At 34.9% G+C, this 24,182-nt stretch overlaps 1 protein-coding gene across 3 annotated transcripts in view; it reads right to left on the bottom strand.

The window, feature by feature from the left end:
* LOC150105691 (uncharacterized) overlaps nt 1-24,182 on the bottom strand; it is a 139,980-nt gene that overhangs the window by 5,132 nt on the left and 110,666 nt on the right. For all 3 annotated transcript variants that reach the window (XM_090395014.1, XM_090395015.1, XM_090395013.1), the window contains 4 exons: nt 23,043-23,165; nt 17,962-18,133; nt 16,191-17,627; nt 3,586-3,652 (listed from right to left, as the gene is read on the bottom strand). In XM_090395014.1, coding sequence (XP_090251140.1) covers nt 3,586-3,652; nt 16,191-17,627; nt 17,962-18,133; nt 23,043-23,165 — 1,799 coding nt within the window. The remainder of the gene's footprint in view (nt 1-3,585; nt 3,653-16,190; nt 17,628-17,961; nt 18,134-23,042; nt 23,166-24,182) is intronic.

Here is a 24,182-nt window from a genome sequence, read left to right as displayed (position 1 = left end):
AAGATGTTACGATTATTCAAGCTCGGACGATTCTTTTAGGCTTCCAAGCTAAATTAGCCTTATTTAAATCATCAAAAGATTTTCAGTACTTTTCGAATTTACAGCAATTGGAAGTAAAAGATGAAGACTTAGAAATATACACAAAACATCTTCAAAATTTGAGCTATAATTTTAAATTGCGCTCTGCAGATTTTGAAAACATGCACATTCCAGATTGGGTTATCCCCATTTTCTGCAGATATTGAAAATATCGAATGTAAGTTACAAGATGAACTTATTGAATTGTCAGTTGATCTTTAAACTAAGACGCTTTTTAAAAATAGGACTTCAAGTTACTTTTGGACGAATATAAATGTTGTAGAAAAATATCCAAAACTTTCTGAAGTGGAACTCCCCTTTTTTGCTTGAATTTCCAAGCTCGTACATGATTGAAGCTGCTTTCAGCCATGTTAATTCCATTTTATCAAAACAAAGAAATAAGCTAGATATAGAATTCCATGGCGATTTAAGGCTGAAACTTACTAATTTTGAACCCAACATTGCTAATCTTGTCAAGAGTCATGAAGGACACCCTTCACATTGACAACGTTAGAAAATTGTATACTAAGTTAATAAAAGTCTTATTTTCATATATATATATATAAGGAAGATTGTATTATTGATATTTTGTTATCTAAATTAAATTTTATATATTATTTATCCCTCCTATCAAATATGTAATGTTAAGAAGGACGTCAAAAACAAAAACATATCCCTTTGACGTTAAGCCAATATAATAATATATACTATATTATACATGCAATAAACACTAACTATAAAATAAACAATCTAAAAACTCGCATAAGCATCTTTTTTGCTTGTCCTATTATAATTACGTAATAGTAAAATAGAGGGGGTCGATAAAAAGTCAAGAAACTCGTGAAGGGGTCGACGGTCAAAGAACTTTGGCAACTCCTGGTCTAGTGGGGGTCAATGCTAAGATGGGTGCAAGTAGTTATCTTTATTTTGACCGAAGGAGGTCTAATATGCTATTAGGTCATAATGCTTTTGCTCATGAGTGTATGAGTATTATGTAAACAGTCCTATTTCACACACACATATATATATATATATAAATTGGATGATGTGTTTTAGTCTCTCAAAGGGAGTAGGTAAGGCCATCTAGTCCCAATTAGCTTTTGGAAACTGAGAAGGAAGCTAACTCCACTCTTTACCAATCACAGATAGCAGGCTAAAAACAAAAACAGGATTTGGTGTAAACAGGAAATAGTGTGAGCTCTACGGTTGATTTTCTTGAGTTGCAGTATCAATATGATAAAAAAAATTACATTTTTGGAGACTAAAACGGATTTGATGCAAGGCTTCTATATAGTCCTGTAGCAACAAATTCTGCTCAAGCATAGCAATAAGTGCAATTTATTAATCAACAAATTACTTTTTAAAATTAATTTGCTTGGAACTGAAAGTTTGCCAATTGCAAGTAAATTAATTATTCCTCATAACTAATAACAAATGAAACAATTATCTAGTTTAATTGTCTTGAAATTCGAAATGCAGTTTCTCAATCCCAGCAACAAGTGAGATGCTAGTTAAAAAAGTATTTATTATTTATTTATTATGTGACACTCTAGGGAGTCCAAGGACTCATTGTGGGAGGGCACACTACTCTACTTTGCCAAATACATCTCATTCTCTCCACCACCACTTATTTCTCCAACTACGACACTACTACCATCAATGCCATCTATTGCCCATCATCACCAACAACAGTATTTTTTTTTGTCTGTAAATTGCGAGTGTTCTGAAGGCCGATTTGTCTGTAGATTTGCTTGAGGTAGTAGATAAAGAAAATGATGTTGTTACTCTGATAGTTCATATATATATATACATATATATGTATATACAGGGTGTCCCTGAATTCATGGTCCAAACATGAGGGAATGATAGTTCACACCAAAACCACCAATATTCGTCATAGAATATGCAGCCACAAACGCAGCCAGGTGCCAGTAGGCGGCGCGGCTTAAAAGCGCTGGATCGCCCCCCCCCCCCCCCAGCATTCTCAGCGTTGACCGGACACGAGATGGAGCAGTTTATGAATGCAGAGAAAGCCGATATGCACCTGATGTACGGAGTAGCCGAGGGCAATGGTAGAGAGATGCAAAGACTGTACCGTGAGCAATATCCTATGTGCCGTGTTCCCGATCATAAAATGTTGGCACAACTGCACCGTCAGCTGTGTGAGGCAGGCACATTCCATGTCAGTCGACATGATGCCGGACGAGCACGGACGGCCAGAACACCAGCTATGAGCGAGGATATCTGGTGTATGGTGACAGATAACAGAGGTACAAGAACGCGATCCGGATCCTGGGTGTGCATCAGAACAGTGTCTGGCGAGTCCTGCATGAAGAAGGGCTACACTCCTATCACTTGCAGCAAGTGCAGGCATTGACAGTTGTTGATTATCCGCTAAGCATGGATTTCGCCCAGTGGTTCCTGCAGCAAAGTGTCGTACAGCCCGATTTCCCCCGCCCATATGCTCTTTATGGATTAATCAACTTTCTCACGTGAAGGCATAGTCAATGTCCATAATGCGCATTTGTGGGCAGCCCAGAACCCCCCCCCCCCCATGGTACACGTCCACAGTCGACCCAGCAACGGTTTGCTGTCAATATCTGGGTGGGGATCATGCATGACTACTTAATTGGACACTACCTACTGCCAGACAGCCTCGATGGGCGAACGTAATCTATTTTTCTGCAACAGGTTTTGCCGGAATTGCTTCCGGATGTTCAAGTCGCCATCCGCTCCCGTATCTGGTTCAAGAATGATGGGCACCCGCTCATTTCAGCATGGACATGCATCAGCATCTTAATGCCATATTTGGAAACCGATGGATTGGGCGCGGTGGTCTCATCCCGTGGCTCCCCAGATCGCCCGATCTTTCTTGTCTCGATTTCTTTCTGTCGGAACATTTGAAGAGTGTCGTGTACGAGACGCCTGTGCAGTCCACGGAGGAATTGGTACCCGGACTGTCCGTCTCAGCTGGCGATGTGCGCGACAAGCCCGGTGTTTACGAGCAGGTACGCCGATCACTACTCCGCCGTTGTGCCGCGTGTATCAACGTTGATGGGGTGGACATTTGAGCATTTGTTGTAATGATCTCCAATAAATGTCATTCTGGAAATCTGTGTCTGTCCTTCGTTTCTGACTCCACTGCGTTTGCGGCCGCATATTCTATGACGAATATTGGTGGTTTTGGTGTGTAGTACTATCCCCTCACGTTTGGGCCATGAATTCAGGGACACCCTGTATATACGGATGACATTTTAGGGTGTGATGCTATGAATGGACGTCTCCCGTGTCCTGGCCAGGAATAACCCCCAAGTGAAGTTTTGTTGTTTGGAGGCTTCGTCTGCAGGAATGAGTAAAAAATAAATACTAATAATCAAGAAATTTTCTTGGTGACCAGGAGAACACATAATTAATATTCTATTTATACAGTGTAAATATGCAATTTGATACACTGATATATAATAGATAAAATTATTTACATAACATTACAATACATTCCATACTGACCTTGTTACATTAACTGGCAATGCACATCGCTTAGGTGACGAAGAATCTGTGTTGTTAAAGGCATCATCTAATTAAAACAAAGAAATTTATTTGAAAATTATAGCATCTACATAGAAGCAGGGGTGGCTCGTACATAAGCACCGCAGAACCCCCAATTTTTCTCGATATATAAATACATTTATTAATTTATTAATATTTGCTTGTAATATTTTATTTTATCATCAACAATCCTATGAAATTCTCTTATTTTGTATAAAAAATAATAAAAATCCATTTTGTAGCACTTGGGCGAAGGATGCTAGCAGCACTGTGTTTACCACAGTGCCATATTGCTACGCGCGCAAGCCAAGCCCGGAGCGAGGCAGGGGCGAAATGTGTGAATGCCGCAGGCGGTAAAGTAAAAGGGGGAAAAACTTTGTTTATGTTACAATTATACTGGAGGCAGAAACAATTTTTAAAAAAAAATTTAATTGAACATATCATATATTTAAAAAATATTAAATTTATATATACATATTTATAAAGATAATTATATTTTATTCTAATAATATAAGCTCCAAACAATTATTTTTATTTTGATAATCCTTGGGACAGAAACATTTAGATCCAATTTTATTGAGAAAAGACGAGCAGAACGAGAAGTTATTCGAGCTCAGCAAGAAAATCAACTGCGGAAATTTTTGCATTTATCAGCAACAAGAGTCAGTGAAAACGACGTTCCTGTGGAGTCTCTCACTGACAATGAGGCTAAAAATTCGAATTTGTGTTTAGATGATAATCAGGCTCTTGAGAAACATCCAACAGCTTCGACTTCAAATTCCTCAGCACTAAATTACGAGCTTTTTGACTATCCAGCTTTATGGCCAAACTTATCCAATTCAATAATTGATATATTAGTAAAACGAGGTCCTCCTGCTGAATCAAAAGAGACTTTTCTACGCGATGAACATAATAGAAGTTTTCATGTATCGCATTATAATAGGATTTTGAGTAACAGAGAAACCATTAAAAGATCTTGGTTAATTTACTCAAGTTCAAAAAATGTACTATTTTGTTTCTGCGGCAAATTATTTTCTAATATTCGAACTATGAACTTAATTTCGGAAGGAAACGATTGGAAATTTATATCCCAAGTTCTTCAGCGCCACGAAAAATCTCAAGAACATTTTAATAATTTTGAAAAATGGATTGATTTGGAAAAGCGTTTAAAAAATGAAACTACAATTGATCAACATCAGCTAAAATTACTCAAACAAGAACACTGGATGCATGTTTTAAAACGCATAATGTCAGTTATTAAATTTCTTGCAAGAGAAAACATAGTGTTCAGAGGAAGTTCAGATACTCTATATACAAATAATGGAAAACTTTTGAAACTGATTAAATTATTCGCCGAATTTGACAGCGTACTACAAAAACATGTAGAACGCATAAAAAACAATGAAATTCACGTTCATTATTTAGGGAAATGTATACAAAATGAAATCGTTAATATAATGAATAATGAAATTTAAAAAAAATTGTATCTAAAATAATGAATGCTAAGTATTTTTCAATAATTGTTGATTGCACCACTGATATTTCGCGGCAGGAGCAAATGTCCTTTAAGATATGTTTCTATAAAAGAAAAAAATGAAGAAACCCAAGATATTATACAAGTAGAGGAAAGATTTCTAGATTTTATTAAAATTAATAATACAACAGAAAGTGGTACTGCTGAAGTAATTTTAAAATTATTAGAAGAAAAAACTTAAATATTCAAAATATCCGTGGTCGATATACAATGGGTCAAATATGAAGGGGAAGAATGCAGGGGTACAAAAGCACTTTTAACTAATGTAGATACGGTTTTATTTTTTGACATTATTCAGTCAATCTATAATTTCTTTTCTTCATCGAGTCATCGATGGGAAGTTCTTTTAAACCACATCCAAAATTTTACTTTAAAACCTCTATGCACGACGAGATGGGAAAGTCGCGTTGAAGTTGTAAAAGCAATACGAAATCAAGTAAAAGAAATACAGGAAGCTTTACTTTTCATCACAGAAGATGACAGCTTAATTGGGCAACAAGGCATTGAAACAAAATTGGAAGCTGGTTCGTTAGCAAAAAAAATTAATTCTTTCAAGTTTATATTTGGCACATTTGTTTGGTATGACATGCTAAGTGAAGTCAATGCATCTAACAAATAATTGCAAAATATCTCTTGCAATATCATGGAAGCCTTGAAATCATTAGATGTCACGAAAAAATTCTTGAACGTCATACAGAAGCGAAATTCTTTTTTTGAAAGTTAAGCACCAAGGCCATAACTTTGCTCTAAATATTGGGTTAAATGCTAATTTCCCAACTAACGACAGCACGAACTCGACATGTAAAAACTCAATTCGATTATGTATGTCCTGATATGTCCTAAACAATTACTAATTTTGAGCGACATTTTCAAATTAATTTTTTAATGTAATTCTTGATTCAGCAATAACATCAATTACTGAGAGATTTGAACAGCTAAATAAATATGAATCAATTTTTGGGTTTCTCTTTAACATTGGTAACTTAAAATTTGATAAATGATACAGTAAAAAAAGCTTATTTCGACTTAGAAATTGTTCTGTCTGATGGCGATCAAAAAGATATTTCAGCAATAGATTTATTAGATGAATTAAAAATATTGTCTCGGAGGATATCAAATAATTATTCTCCCAAAGAAGTATTAAATTATATTTGTGCAAATAACTGCATAAGTCTTTTTCCTAATGTGCCTACATCACTACGGATTCTTTTAACAATCCCAACTACAGTTGCAAGTGCAGAGCGCAGTTTTTCTAAATTAAGACTTATTAAAAATTATTTGAGATGCACAATGTCCCAAGAGAGAGATTAGATGGCTTAGCCACTTTATCTGTTGAAAGTGCCATAGCCAAGACATTAGATCTAGAAGTAGTAAAGTCTTTTGCCGAAATTAAGGCTAGAAAGGTTTCTTTCTTTTTTTTTTTTTTTTAATAATTAAATTTGTTAATTCTTAATTTAGATTTTTTCATATTTAATGTGATTTATATAATATTTATAAATTGTGTTAAAATTATGTACTCATTATATAATATAATAAACACAAAAATATTTTTTTATTTATTATTATTATTTATTTATTCACTATATATAATTTTTATATATACATATACAATTTCGACCGAAGGGCAAAAAAAAAAATAAAATAAAATAAAAAAAAAAAAAATCTTGCCCACACTCAAAAATTTGCTCTGGCCGGCGCTGGCGCAAGCATATGCACGTCATAGTGAGATGCGAGCAGAGGCGTAGTGAGGCTATGGCCAATGTGGCCCAGGCCATAGGGCGCTAATTTTACATACGCGCAAAAATTGAGATTTTTAAAGTTTTTTTTTTTTTGTTTTTAGGACGGCGCAATTTTTTTTCCTGGCCACAGGCGCCAAAATTCCTCACGACGTCTCTGAATGCGAGCTATTAGTGTAATGCGGCACTGTCCGTCGCGCAGTTCCACTGTTGTTTATATGCAGTTTGCGCTAGTAGTAGTGTTCGTAGTGCTTATCGTGTTTACGGAGTAAACACGATATACAGTACCGTCGTAGCATAGAGGCAGTCTGCCTCACGGTGCGGCTTATATAAGGGCGCTCGTTCAGCCATATTGCGGTAGGCACCGTCGCTACACTAACTATTCCTGTTAGCGTAACGCGTGCGGAAAGAAGTTTTTCCAAGCTTAAACTGATTAAAAATTATATGCGAACAGCAATGACCCAAGAAAGAAACATTGGTTGGGCTAGCAACTATATCGATAGAGGCGGACATAGTTTATAATTTAAATTCAGAAGAGCTTATAAACAGTTTTATTGTGCGATATCCCCGTAGACTTTCCCCTTTCTTTATAAAATACCATGGCACTTCAAACTATGGAGCAAACATTTAATTAATATCATTATGTAATCGTTTTGCATTAATGTTTCTCTTGTAATAAAACAAAACAGCAATTGGAGATTTTCTTATATTTTTGTCTTATAATCCACCGGGGTGTGATTTTAATTGTTTGCCTCAGATCGCGATCTAATCTGGCGACGGCCCTGACGATATATCCCATGATCAACAAAGAAAAACTTGAAACCGAACTTCGAGTATTCTACAGTAGACTCGACATGCACGATTATTGTAAATTAATTGACTTGTTAAAATTTATAGCAGAAAATAATTTAGATTGTGTTCTTAGTGAAATTACTGTTAATAAAAATTCTCTTGACAATTCCTATGACTACATCAGAGCCCGAACGCTGTTTTTCAACATTAAAGAGAATAAAAACATTTCTAAGGAGCACTATGAATCAGAATAGATTAAATGCACTTGCTTGCGATGATTTCAACGGAGAAAAAAAAAAATCTTCAACAGTCACACAAAAACTCAAGGAAAAAGTTATTGACCTTTTCGCTCGCAACAAAACAAAACAAGAAGAATGGATTTTATTTTTAAGTAATTTTGAATTATATTTAAAACACTATAATTCTATTGATAATAAACAATATTTTTTCATATTTAATTTTTTTCATTTTTACCATAATTTTGATATTTTATCCAAACACATATACACTGTACTTACACTGAACTAGAAAGGACTATGCATTTTTCAGATATCAAATTTGGTATCAGCAAAGTGAATATTTATTAAAAGTCGTCAAGCGATATAAATTTTGTTTCAGTCAAGCCGTTTTTAGTTGCAAAATAGTATGTTACAATATAAAATTGTATGCTATAAATGCCAATTTTCTCTCTCTCTCTCCCCCCCCCCACATTTATCGGAATAACCACAAAGAAAATCGTTAACAGAAATATAAAAGTACAATTTTCGTCTAAAATGTAACGTACTTTAAATTGTCAAGTGTAATTTAGAAACATTTTAGAATCTCTTCAGCATTAAATGTAAACTGGAGACTTGAAATGAACGAAAATTTCATGTTTGGTATCTACAGCAGATTGTTTTTTTTATTATACGGGTATCTCCATGGAGTCAAGACTCGTCGCAGTAGATCCAAACTATCCACACAATATCTATCATACCTCCTCTTGAACTCATTTACAGATGAAGCATTCACAACTGAGTCAGGTGATGCATTCACCACTCTCCAAGCGAAAAATCTAATCCTCACACTCTTGTTAACAACACTCTTACTTAATTTCCTGGAATGACTTCTTGTGCTTCCACCACTATCCCACAGCTGAAATATTTTCCCTGAATCAATCTCAAGAAAACCTTTTGGTAACTTAAATATTAATATCGTATCCCCTCTTCTCCGCCTATCAACCAACCTCAGTAATCCACAAACTCTCAATCTATCAATGTAGGGAGTATTCCTTATACCACTCACCAACTTGGTCACTCGCCTCTGAATCTTTTCTACCACTTCCTCATCTCCAAGGAATCCAGGCAACCAGACCTGAGCACAGTAATCCAGATGTGGATATATCGGAGCCTTATAAAGAGGGAATGGAAGAAAGGTAAAATACTTCCTTTGCATAAAGGAGACTCTCAAACTGCGGTAGCAAATTACAGACCAATCACCATCTCCGGAGTGGTGGTAAAAGTATTGGAGAGGTTAAAGACAGAATTCAGAAATGGGTGGATAGGAATTTGATACTCTATGGGGGCCAACATGGTTTTGTTAAAGGTCAGTCCTGCCTTAGTAATTTATTAAGTTTTTATAATAGAGTGAGAGCTGAGCTGGACAGGGGTACACAGTGATTCTTCTGTATTTTGCTGAGTTTTTGACAGGATATCCCATGGAATACTGTTACGCAAATTAGAACAAATGGGGATGGATATTAAACTGATGATATGGATAAGAGAATGGCTCGCGGACAGATATTAAAAAGTAGTATATGGAGAAGCAAAGTCCTGGATGAAGCAGGTGACCAGTGGTGCGTCTCGAGGGTCTGTGCTTTGACCATTATTGTCTAATTTGTACATAAATGAAGGAAATGACTTGAAGGGAGATATTCAGTTGTTTGCTGATGATGCAAAGTTGAGTAGTGCAATAATTAACCAAGCTGATATAGAGAACTTGCAGGATGATTTAAATAAGCTAGCAATATGGGCAAAAGATAATGGATGACGTCTAACCAGATTACTACTATTATTATTATGATGATGATTGGTGACACAGGAGCTAAACGAAAGTCTAATGAAGAACCTATGGAACCTATTAAAAGTTAAAATTGTTTGCGCTAATGCGAAAAAATATTTATCGCAGAAACATTAGTTTTTCCTGCTTGAAATAGAAATGTTTCTGTCAAAAGTAATTGATATCTTATGGAGTTTACATGAACCACAAATGAAACAGCTTTTATAATAAGTTGCCTTATTATAAAAGCTGTCTTTTGAGGCATGTTTCTAAAAAAATAAATTAAATTAAATAAATCTAAATTTCCTATTAGGACCCTTTCTCCATTAGCCTGTATGTACGAGTATATTATGGTACCATGAATTTTAATGAAGAATAATATAAAAAAAGAGACTACTTATAAAATAAAATAAAATAAAAAAAAATCTGGAGCCAGATTTTTTTTATTTATTTATTTTATTTTTTTATCATAGAGAAGTGATTCCTCTATGACAGGGGCTCTCAACCTTTTCCAGTGGCGTACCACTATATTTAATTCAAGATATTACATGTACCAGTAAGGCTCACGTACCACCAGTGGTACGCATACAACAGGTTCAGAATCCCTGCTCTATGATATTGCAGATTCTGGGTGCTAACATAACTGAGAAGATCTAAGAGCCCTGTGGATCCAGAAACACGTTTCCAATGAAATGTTATTGTCTTCGACAATACAAATGTTATCAAATGTGATCGTCTTCGAGGATGCATTTTAAGGCTGCTCTCAGTCGCTGTGGGTAGGAGGCGCCCTTATGCAAAACTTTTTTGAGCGTCTCCATAAAATAAGTTTCCATGAAAAATTTTTGCGAAAAATTTTACTTTGTTAAAAGTACAAAACAGTTCATAAGCTTGGCCGCGTAAATCCGAAATGTTAATATTCAATCATTTTAAATAATTTTTTATAAATTGAAATAGTCCTTGCCCAGTGGTATCTTCTACAGATTGAAAACCCAAAAAAAGTTCATGAATTTCTGCTATATTTGTATCTTTATTTTGATTAACATCTAATAACAATAGATAATTGTTCTGTGTGGCTTATATCCGGAGTAGAGTCAAGAATTAATGAATAATATTTCGCCTCTTTAACCATTTCTAAAATTTTTTGTTTTATAGCTTCAGAAATTATACGGATGATTTCATTTTGTATTTTATCACCTAAATAATGAGCAATGTTCTTTTTTTGTGATGTTTGGATGCGGTGCAAGTGTTCTGCCATTATCGAATCAAATTGAGCGACAGTTTCTACTAACTTTAAAAAATTGCCGTTATCATTTTCAAAAAGTTTTTGTTTAGAACCTCTAAAAGCTATACACTGTCTTGATAAATATTGTATTATGTAGATTAACCGTTCTATATAATCTTTCGTATAATTCGTAAACATTCGTATAATCTTTGTTGTGTGCAATCAATAGTGCATTTCTTAATCAACAACATTTTAAGTTCGCTGTATTTTGAACAGTTTTTAATGTGCGCGGAACTTGTCTCGTGTATTTTTAGTATATGACTCAAATGTTGCCAATCGTTACAACCGTATTCGTTAGTAAGTTGGGAATTTTGACTACCAAATATTTTACAATAATAACAGAAAACCGAATTTCGCGATTCTGAATAAACTAGATAACTTCGTAAAAGTTTTTCTCCATTTGCTACAGTTCGATAATAGTATGAATCGGAAAACTTGCGGCCAGATTCATCTTTGGGAAATTCTTTATTAACTACTTGACGCGGGCAATGCTCAACTAAACAATCTCTAACTTTGGTAGTTATATGATTCGGCCAAGTACTTGGATCATTAACATTAAAATTTAAAGTAAAATTTGAAGTTTCGTGTTTCGCTGAATCGGAATCCAATATTTCTTCTACTGCAACTTCTATAGACAGTGCAGTCAGGCCAGTTTCATTTTCGCATGCAACATTTGTTTCTTCATAGTTATCTTGTGTCCTCTCTTTTTCTGCTGTAGTAGAGCTACACGGAGTACTTGCTTCGTCAGAACTTTCTGTTCTTCGTTTTTTATGTGGTCCTGAAGTTAAAAATTTATTCAGCGATCCAGCCAGTTTATGTTCCAGTTGTATTCGTTGCAATTGTCTTTTCCTGTTTTGTGCACCAGATAACTTCTTTGGCCTTTTTTCCGACATCTAGGGGGTAAACACACTTGGTTAGACTTTAAAATAAGAAGAGCGTTAAAAGTTGTCCACCAAAATAAATAATAATTTCTGAAATTTCCCCTTAAACTTATTTTTTAACCCCTTAACCGACTATTATTTTTAAAGTGAATGGCCCAAGACTAACTTTTTTTTATTTTTTATTACAGAATGGTCAGTTGGTGGATTGAGTTGTGGAGGCAGTTGTAGAGCAGGTACCCTCCCTCGATAAGTCTTTGGACTCTATTTTTTACATTCTGGTATTTTTTTAATAATTAAGAAATTTCTAGAATATTAAAATTATTTATTAAAGAAATCAGTAAAAGGATCCCAATGTCTTCCAACCAGAACAAGAACAAATATATAAATAAATCTCTTATTGAAAATTATTTTCTAGACGTCTACCCAACATAACATAAAAATCTTTTGTTTTCAAAATAAGATAATTAACTAAAATTAAACAATTTAACTGATTTTCAAACTTAGCAAAAATATAATAGATGTACTTACTTTACGTGAATAATCCAAATTCACAAAAAATTTACTAAACAACCATAAATATATTTTATAAAATAAAAGGCAACTGCACAGTAACACTGTTAGTGTAACGCACAAAATGAAATGATGCAAAAATACACCAAAAATTATCAAGAAAGGGCCAATTGCAATATGTGTAAACAAAGCTCATCTAAAGGGTTTTTAGCTCATAAATGACCTATGTTTATTAATTTAATTCGAGCCGCGTCAGCCTGATGCGTCGATAGTCTATCCCGCATATATACGGGATTTTTAGCTACGGTCCCTCAGCTGATTAATATGATTATAATTTATAAACTATTATCTTTAAAATTTTATTTGTCTATCAAAAATCTAAAAAATTTTGGATAGATTAGTGTTTCTGAAACTTTAGATATCCTTGTACCCCTTCTTTAATTTTCATTATTACCAAGTACCTTTTCAAAATACCCTTATCAAAATAATAATAATAATAATTAATAAATAAAAATATACTTCATTGTAAATGTCTGTTTTATTTGAATTTAGATGTACATTTAAACAAAAAAAAATGATTTATTTTTAATAGAACAAAATTTATAAAAGATACTATACATTTTTACTTAATATAAATAATTTATCATCAATGAGAGGAGTGAAATTGCTTATTTCTATATCTGCTATATTGCTCTCTTTTGTGCGTTTTATAAATCCAGTCTTTAACCAATGATTCATACTTAACAATTTGAAAGCTAAAAAAATTACCGTATTTACTCGACTATAACTCGCACTTTTTTCCCAAAATTAAAGCTAAAAAATCGTGCTGCGAGATATATGTGGGGGTTTTCGGAAACTAAAGTTTTCAGGGGAAAAAAAAACTGAAAATGGGTATGACTTACCAAGAATCTTCTATTCTCCGTCACTTCTTCTGTCCTCCAGAGCGGTTTCCTTGTGTGCAATCAAAGTTATCTACCCAAATAGAGTAATCTTCTTTCCCATTATATCAAGCAAAAATTACCAGTAATTTGAGACTTCAGATACGTAATGAACAATCCTTGACAAATTACTAATGAGAAGTGAAAGATGTGCGCGATTGTAGGCCAATAGAGAAAAAGCCACTATTAAGAAGTGCATATGCTTGGTGCGGTATTAACAAAAGATCGAGCTACCCAAATAAAACAAGCTGACATAAATTGAAATGCTAATTCTCTTAAACAGATTTCCATAATATCTGAAATGCATTCACTACATATTTCTTAGTTTTAACACGTTCATGACGGGAGGGGGGGGGGATAGTGTCAAGCAAAACCATATGTTGCATCTGCTGTATATAGCAGTTTCTGTTGGAGGGAAGATGGGATTCATTAGTTAGTGTTTATATTCCCAGTTGTCAGTAATTGCACTATTTGTTGAGAAATATATTACACAGTCTGCAAATGATGTCTGTGAACCTTATCCAGTGACATGATAAAACTAATTGGTTTTCCTGTTTCTGCAGTATAATGGCTGTTGGGGATGGCGTATTGTTTACTGCAGGGAGCGAGTTATCGCTCAAATGTGAAATTCGGGGTGATAGAGACTCGCAATTTGAGTAGAAGAATTCATGCATAATATAATTTAATATATATATATATATTTATTTATTTATTTATATATAGACTATAAAAGTTTATGAGATTCACATCGTATGATACTTTATGGGTTGTTTCCTTAAGTATCTAATAAGTGGATTCTAAAATGTTTAGTTTTAGTATGTATGACTATAATTTTTTTAATTAATAAAATATAACAAGCACATATTTAACTGTCAATGGTAAATGGCACCTTTTTTTATTTGCTAAACTAAACGCTGTATTTTTGTAAAATATCTTGTTGCCGTAATACGGCTGAACGAGAGGCCCTTATTAAGCAGCGCCGTGAGGTAGGTTGCCTCTATGCTACATCCTGTTGACGGTACTGGGCAAAGCACAGCGTGAGAATGAATTCACGGTCTGTCTTAAACTAACAATTTCCACTAAAAATATAATAAATAATCGAGAATATTTATAAAATTTCCGCTGAGTCGATGCTTACTCTGTGAAATAAAATCTGTGGTAATATTGATAACGTTTCACTTCAAACGATATAATTCAAGAATAAGAAAATTTATTATTATTTTTTTATTATTTCCCTGGTGAAATGACGCCGCTGTCTTCAAGCGCCCTTGTGCGGCGCACAATCTGTACAACCGCACGGCTCGGCCCTGCTCTCAGTTCACAAAAACAGGAACCTCGAAACTTGATTAAGAAAAACTATTTTATTGTCAAATCAAATGTTCTGTACTATCAGAAAATGCTGAAGGAAGGTTTGTTTCCCATACCATTTTCCCTTTGCCTTAGACTCAATGATCTGACACGGCCAAATAACTTGGCATCTTAGAAACCTGATTACTGCTTATGATGAGGTGGTTAAACCTGTTGGCATTTTCTGCTGTCTGTAAACTGCATGATTTCCTAGTTTGCCTGATTAAGTAAAAACCCTGAATTTCTGGGAAAAAATCCCTGCCACACTTATCTATGACTGGCTAACTCAACCTTCAACTGAAAAGTCCTCATAAAGGTTCTTCGCATCTTAGACTGAATCCTAGACCCGTATCTTTCCACCCAAAGTTCGCCGTCGATACTTACTCATTTACAGAGACTCTCTGTACGGCTGTTTATTTTTGCAAAATGTATGTGATCCACCAGTTGACATTCTTTGTTCAAAGAAAGTGGAAATGCAAAGTTAACGTGGATGACAGGTTGGCGAGGCACAATACAAACTGAATGAATGCTACTCGATGCAATAGACTTAGTGATATTCTAGCCAAGGTGCGCTGTAAAAATCCTCTAGTGCCTAGGAATAAAGTAACTCCGAATAGGTGGAGCTTCTTTATCCCTAACTTTTGAAGACTAGTGGACACTCAGTCTCCATTCTTCAAGCATTTACTGATAGTGAGCCTAAACAATCAATAAATCAAAGCTTTTCAGGGAAGAGAGAGAGAGCGAGTATGGCAAACAACTGCCACCATCTCGTGGCCCTAAATCCTAACTCTCGTATTACTGTATGTGATAACGTGAGTTATATGATCAATTTTCTCGCAATGTGGCATTAAAACCCATATGTTTGGAAAAGAAAGCTATTATTTCCCACCCTCACTCCAACAGACACACACACACACACACAAAAAAAAAAAAAAAAAAAATATTGGAGTTTACTCCTCTGTTTATGATTCTTTCTGATCATTTCATTATTGTAGATAATTCAGTGATATGATAAGGCTAACAGATGACTCATCTGTTAGGTAACATTTGAAAAGAGGATTACAATAGAAAAAAATATATAGTAGAAGGTAGGAAGAATGAACATAAGGAGTGAAAGAGTTTCTTTCTTAATGATCTGCATGAAGGGGAGAGTCATAATGCTGAGGAAATCAATGTTTGCAGACTAAGTGACCATTATGGATGTAATGGTCACTTAGTCTGCCGTAGTTCATAGTTCATTTATAGTAGTTTTATAGTTCATCTCTACTTAGTCAGTAGAGATGAACTATAAAAAGATATTTGAGGAATAATGAAAGAAAACCCTTAAAAAAGAGCTTAAACATCAATAATAAACCGGGGGGGGGAGGCGATGTGATAGCAAAAGAAAGTAGCATGGGACAAGATACGAGTGAAAGGCAAAAAGTAGAGTACAGTTGGGATGCGTGTGTAGCACTAGGAAACTAAGAGATTGAGAGAGAAAGAGAGGAAAAAATTAAATAGCATTTTTACCTTGATATGCAGCGTCAGAATCTTGGCAGTGGATTATGGGACTTGCAATATGTAATTTTTCACTATTATTTAATGGCACTAAGTCAATATCTAAATAGGAAGGAAGTGAAGTATTTTGGCTTGGCTTGGCATTAACATAAACGTTTCTTGCTGCCTTTGGACTACCTCTTGGCATTACTTCATCATATAATGGGGTTGCTGATGTGGGAACCACATCGTATATAGTAAAAGGCATGTTAACATAGTGTGACATTGCAGAAGTCGGATCTGAACTGTGAGATAGCAGTTTGTATTGGTCAGAAGTTCGTGATGGAGCAGGAACCACATTCTCTATGGAAAGATATTCCTCATTTTGTGGTTTATGTTGTTCGTTGGGGATTTGAGGCCATAAAACATAAGACTGTTCATCTGTTTCTAAGAGGATGCCTGTCTTCTCTTCTCTTTCAGTTCTGGATAAGGAAGAACTCTCAACATTTTCATATAAGTTAATTGGATTGGGTTTTATTTTCCTTCTCCTCGGTTTTGGAGGTGGTGGAATAGAAACCGTTAGAAGACTCGTAGAAGTTTCAGCTACGTAAGGTGTAATTAGTTCATTGGTACTGGAAGAAGGTATGAAGTTGTTGGTTGCTTCTTCAGGCACAACTTCACATGGGACAGCATGAAAAACCCCTTCAACCGGAGAAACGGGTTCAGCGGGGGACTTTACGTAGTCATAAGTATTAGACGAGAACAGAGGATCATCTACCGTAGGGAGTTTCTCTCTACTGTTTAAAGAGGTATAGGAGTTCTGATGATATTTGATTTTATCTTTATGTATACCGTAATTGGATACCTCGCAGTGCAGCCACGAAGTGGGGACTCCATGTTCTGAAGATTCTGTTTTTGCTCGTACTCTTTTTGGTTTAGGAGGAACATCATAAACACTTCTTTGCTCTATTGTATGCGAGCGAACTCGTTGACATGTTGCTGGTTCCATAGAGTTTTCAATGAAGCTGTTGACTACTCTTTGTCCTTCGCTGGCACCGCCTAAGCCTTTTGAATCTGGGATCAAGACATCTTTTCCGTACAAAAAAGAAGAATTTTGAGGATTGGGGAAAAAATCCCTCGTGTACATGGACAATGGAAGGCTTTTAAAGGGGCCAAACACATCTGTAAGATCGGGGGAAGTATCGAACTTGCTCGGCGGTTTACCCACAGGCTGACGATAGATATGTAAATCATGTGATGATAAGCTAATCTGTCTCTGTCCAGAGGTCGCTCCATTTTGAGAAGCGTCTTTCGTAATATCTCCATCATTTTCTGGTGTCTTATCACTATAACACTCGCTAAGCAGAATATATGGACTCACATTCTCCGAAAGGTAATTATAGGTTGAATCTTTCGAGGAATACACCATTTCCGGAACATCAGAAAATCTCGAACTACCACAGGAAGGTGCTATAAAAATAAACTAAAATTAGAATACATTTAATTATTTTAACTTTTGTTATTCTCGTTAATAAAATTATATAACAATAATTTAATTCTTGATATTCTAATTAACGGATACTGCAGTTATTATTATGCATTTTATTATATTTATATTTTTACCCGAGAATAAAGAAATACATTATTTGACATACGATTCTAATAGGAAAGAAAAGATTGTAAGTTTAGATCCCGAGAGATGGCAGCATAAGCAGCGGATACAAAAATGATCCTGGTGAATAATCGATATTCATGATTATACTGAAACTATGGCTTCCTATTGTGATAACTGAGAAGTATTTACCTTTAGCAAAAGGAGATCTGATCCCACAGATGCTGCATATACACAAAACCCATCTCATGGCTTGCATCTCTGTCTCAGCTACAAGACAAAACGCTTGATCTGGGGTAGCTAGGACGAACATGTTATTTTTGCACTTATATTTTTTTGTGCCAAATGTCATTCCTGCATTTACCTAACGGGAAAAAAAAAAGAGATTTTTTTTAGATCACATGTTAAGATTTATTCGTTATATTTATATCAGAAACGAATGTACTTCATATAATTAACTAAAAAGTTATCTAACAACTTGCAACCAAATTTAACATGAATGAAAAAAGTACTATTAAACTGTATATTAATATATCATAATAGCCACTATGACAACATTCACATATTCGGTGGATTATTTCTTGATCAACGCAACTGTGTTGATCAACAAACACTATGTAGATTCGTGACACTCACGCTTGTTACTGGATTTTTACATAGTCGACGTTTATCTGTAAGCAAGAACGCTTGGCTGTTTGCTTAAGCAAAAGTAAACAAACAACTTATTCGCTTGTGCATAACTTGATCGCTTAACTATTTAAATTTACCAAATAATCATGTTTGATAAATGCGAAATTCTTGTTCATAAGGGTTGATTAATAATGAAAACAAACAAACGGGTAATTTCAATGAGAAATGAATATTGTTTAGCAGATTTTGGTCGATTAGTAGAGCCTCTGCTACTATTGGCAGAGGTTCGCAGTTAGTAGTTGGAAGGGGTTCAATCGTTTGATGCTCTTGGCACACTCTCCCTCGATGAGTCTTTGGACTCTGGAGGTGTCACATAATAATAATTAACACTCACAGTCGTAACTTGGCGTAATTTTATACAGTGTGGTAGTGTTTTATGCGAGGAATACGTTCCTGAAGACCTCGCATAATTCAACAATACTCTTTCACAGGAATAAATGTTAAGTTTATTAATTAATGTCGTATTCATCTTTATTACATTATTATATCATCATCATCATCATCATAATCCATTCCAGTGGTTAAATTCTAAACGAATAAGTTCCGGGACCCTATACAAAATAACCAATTGTATTAACTTTGAATGCTATCCGGGGTAGCTCCAAACCCGTCCCTTTCATCACGCATTCGTAATCTGGCAACTGTTGATATTGACTTTTATATCAGTGGCGTAGCTAGAGGGGGGACGAAGGGGGGGGGGGGCGTCCGCACCGGGCGACACTTTACCTTTTTTGAACTTTTACAGTTAATTCTAAAATAGTCTCGAGAACTCAGTTCCAAATATTGTAATACTGCTGCGAATTTTCCTCACAATTGCTGTGAATGTTGCTAGTTGTGAGAGGAGTTTTTCTAAATAAAATTGATTAAGAATTACCCACATTATTATGAAATAGACTTCGCCAATGTCATCGATGATTTTGCTAACAGAAAAGCAAGAAACATAACATTTTAGAATGCTGGAATTAAAGTTTTACTTCAAAAATAAACATAGTGTTTTAATTTATTTCCCTATATATCGTTTTGACTTTTTGTAGTATTTTTGGTGTTTATTGAGAGGAGCAGCAAACTCAGGGACCGCCCAGGGCGGCAAAAGCTCTTGCTACACCACTGCTTTATATATACACATTCAAAACTGTAAGCAATTGTTGAATAATAACACAATAAAGTAGGCATAATTACCGTAAAGGGAGAAAAGTCACAAAACAGAAAAATGTTCCTACAAACTAACCAGTTGTATTACCTTTGAATGTGATCCACTGGTCGGGTGTCCAGCAAGTCAGCAAATCTTTCCTTTCGTTAAGCGTATTAATATTATCGCATTGCAACTGATGGGAATTCTGTGTTTCTGTGGATTCGTTACAGACATCTGTCTCTTCAGAAACTACACACAACTGTCATTACAAACTTGTTTTGTATTATCACTGTCATCCGAGATATTTTTCCTTTTAAAGAAGGTACCAATGTACTTATCCATAGTTGAAATACAATACTTACTCCAATATAACTCGCCCTCGCATATAACTGACACCCCTGATTTTACTTTTCGAAAAAAGAAATTAAAAAGTTTCGCATATACTTCGCACATGAAAAAAAACTTAAATACGTTCACGTTGGGCGATAGTAACTCGCTTGCAGCAGTAACCAACACGCCCTCCCCCAATAGCCACTATATTGCAGAGGCAAGAAAAACAAGTACTTTTATTATGTCAGTGAATAAGGTATGAGCAGTCTGTGTAATATATTTCTCAAGAAATAGTGCGATTAGAGACAACTGGGATAAAAACAATACTAATGAATGAATCACATGTCTCCTCATACAGAAATCTGGGAAACGCTGCTATACAGCATAGCAGCGTTTCCCAGATTTTTCCTACGACGGAACACTTCACAAATCCTGAAATTTTCACGGAACACCTTGGTTATTTTGTAATGTATTAATAATTAATTATGGCATAATCATAAAGAGTATTAGTACACTTATGTATACGGCGTGACATGTTGACAAATATAAAATTACATTTAAATCAGTTGTCAATCGCTGGACTAATGAAATCTTGCAGCATATTGTAGTTTCCTCAGGCCAACATCATTAAATTAATCTGTGCTGATTTTCATTGACATATCCCATTCTGATCACCAAAAATTTATAATATTATTATACTTACGAGTGAATGCAACTTTTTCTCCTGTGTGCTGGTAATTTTCCCATTCTTTTGTACATCCTGGAGATCGCTTTGTAGTCTAGAGGTGGATGAATCAGTATCTGTTGCTCACGAACACCTTTAATAAGAGATTTCTTAACACCAAAATTAAACCAAGTCCCTTATCTCTTATTCATATAAAAATTCAAATCTGTAGGCCTATTACTTTTAAAAAAATCACGGCACTACGGTTTCGAAACAAGCACTTTCACCCTACAATACGCAACTTGCGAAGAAAGTATTCAGTATTATTAGATTTGAGAACCGGACAGACTATCTTGATGTTCAATTTCAGTGGAAAAATTTTGTTTATACTTCCTTGCTGATTGGTCACTAACATTTGAAACAGATGTTATTTCGTTCAGTTTTGAGAACAGAGGATACGCCACCCATTGTTGTAATCGGCTTGCAGGCAATTTTTATAACCGGTCATAAACAGCGGTATTCCATTTTAAAAATACACGGCTTGGTCACTGACATCACGGAACATTTATTCACTTTCCGCCTAACACAATTTGGGAAACCCTGCTATACAGACTCAAGCAAAACCATATGTTGCACCGGCAAACGCAGTATTTAAAAACTATTGTTATTAATTAGATGTGTGAGAGTTCGCCTTACAGGTTGGTGCCATCACTGTAGATGGTATTAACAACCTGAATGAAAGGAAAAATCTCGTGTCCATCTTTTTAACCCTACTGGCACCTGTCGCGTTGCATGATATGCAAATCCATGCATTTAGTGTTTGCAACCCTGCTAGTGAAATTTGGAACTTTTTTCTGAGATATCGCCTCCGCATTACGCAAACGTATTCCTGCAAAGCTTCGCAGCATTTGGATCATTGGATGGCGTTCCACAAGGCCTTAAACTGGGATACTTTGATTTAGACCACTCTGTGTGTGTGTGTATATATATATATACATAGCTAGTGTATAATTCCTTCCAACTTTTAAGCTCTTTGTTACTTGGAATAGGTATTAAACTGAATTGTGTTAAGACTAGCATCAAGCTAACAGCCATTAATTCATCCTTCGTTGAAAGACTTAGAAATTATTTTTCATGTTCTTAAGAGAACTCGAATTATTATTTTTTTTTTCAATAGACATTTCTCGTTAATTCAATTGCTTCACGAAGGCATCGTTAGAATAAGAATAGCTTATTTGGCATGTATTATTTTGGTGAGTCGTTTGACTCCATGGAGATTTAACAATAATAATAATGTATTCTCTGAACATTAAAAATCACAATAGTAAACTAATTTTTATTGGAATAATAACAGAAATTGACTTTAAATCAAGTGATTTTGGTTTATGTATTATGTATTATGAAATAATACATAATACATAATTAATGTTCTTAATAACTTAATGTTATTAAGAACATTAATTATTAAATGTTCTTAATTAATGTTCTTAATTAAGAACATTAATTAGTTCTTAATGTTATTAAGAACATTATATAACTTAATAACTTTATAATAACTTAATGTTCTCGTTATTATAAAATGAAATAATACATAAGATAATAACGAGAACATTAAGTCATCGCAGTCATGAGCAAACAAGTCAACAACAAAGTTGGTTAAAATGCGCAAAGATCAAAATTGGATCTCGCAAGTTATTTCTCAACCTTGATCTAATGGTTGATCAAGGTTGACCTTGATCAACCATTAGATCTAAAGGTTGACCTAATAAATAATCTTAATAAATAAGATTATTTATTAGGTACGTTTCGCAAAATGCCTGTTGGATTTGTTTTGATGGCCAGTGCACATATAGTTTCGCTCTGACCTTGTAAGGATTTTATTCAAGTTTGATATTTACGATTTCTACTAAAATATCATCATTTAATCTCAATTTTGGTTTAATTCAGACTATTTTTGTCGCAAAACGATTCAAAATAATAAGCTCACTTTGACCAGATGAAATTTAACGAATTTTATTTTGAATTTTTTATGAAATTTGTCCAGATATCTTAATTTTGGTTTCAGCCAACTGTCTGTGGTGACAAACACATCGAAATCACAATATCACATGTTGAAAATAATAATAAATAAACTCTCCACAATACATAAGAAACGCGACTCTGGATTGTGATAATGAAGACGAAATGCATCAGTGCTATTACGAAAAGCATGTTGCCATGATTATCTTGAATCAGTTCAACTCTCCTAAATCAACGTAGAGGTAAGTGCTGCTAAACACAGACAACACATTTAAAATGATTATGCTCAGTTACACAGTAAAGAGATATTGTATTATATTATATATATATTAATGAACTTTGAAAATATTTAACATAATCTGAAATTTTAAATTCAACTGAAACTGAGATGAACATTTCGTTTAATTAATAAATGTCGATACAGATTTTGCAACTTACATTTTCGCACTGCATAATATTTATTGATCCTTTCAGCTTCTGACAGGTCGCGTCATGGTAGTACTCTAATACAAACGCATCTGTTGTGAGTAGCCGAAGAACAAACCATCGCCAGTGATATCCCTGAAAATAGAATGATGCACAGTATATCACAGCAATAAAAACCTTCGAACATATTTTTATTCCCCAGGGTGCGCATGCAGCATTCTTTATAGCCTCAACTTTTTGGAATTCAGTAGATACTGCCCAGTTTCTTTCACCATCATGGTAGTGGAGCACTATTGGCCAGCGTGCTAAGCCAAGGACAACGCTTAGCACGCTGATTTGTAGAAATAAATATCTGAATTTCTTCCAGGGAAAAATCTATTGGACTTAAGCCAGAGATCGAGTAAGTTCGAAATCAGCTGTTCCTCTAATTAACTAGAATCGGGCATACATACAAGCATTGTTTTCCCGCTAGTCATGCAAGCTTTTATGCAACAATATAGGCACCTAGAATAGATCAAAAATGGTATATGCTAGGATATTATTGGATCCAGAGATGATGAGAGGGGAAGAGAGGCATAAAAAGAAGAATGCATCCTTTATTTCCGCCTCATTCTCTCATGGGAAGCACTTTAAGGCCTAATTTCCTCTCAGAAAGTCTTCCCACTTGGCAAATGGATTCATACGACATGCTACACATACTGGCCACCGATCCTCTTAAATTCCCTGCTCATAGTTCGGTGAGAAACACCGCAATGGGGTGCAACCGAGAGATTGGATAAGCTCAAGTTTCGCTGAGGACTCAGCAAGAATTCTCAGAGATCATCAGAAGCTTGTAGCGGAAGGGCAATATTGACGTACTTACGTCAATACTATTGGCGTAATTTTTTCTGTAGAGAAAAAATTTTTCTTTTTCTTTTTATTTTTCTGTAGAGGCATGTGAAACTGACAATACCGATCCTCTTCAATTCCCTGCGCATAGTTCGGTAAGATAGGATAGAGACCATTACATGCTTTGGTCAATTGCTGCACATAGGAAGTTCTAATTGTCCGTACAAGCCTTCTCAAAACGGAGATCTCGTTCCAGACGTAACTGTGATTTCCTTAAAATCACAGTTACGCCTCTTAGACAGCCAATGTGGGTTATTTTACCAC

The sequence above is a fragment of the Typopeltis vanoorti genome, chromosome 6 (assembly GCF_054136105.1).
Source record: "Typopeltis vanoorti isolate ZY-2024b chromosome 6, IOZ_Tvanoo_1.0, whole genome shotgun sequence".
Taxonomy (NCBI): domain Eukaryota; kingdom Metazoa; phylum Arthropoda; class Arachnida; order Uropygi; family Thelyphonidae; genus Typopeltis; species Typopeltis vanoorti.
The sequence above is the reverse complement of the archived record's forward strand: the minus strand, read 5'-3'. Positions and strand labels throughout refer to the sequence as shown.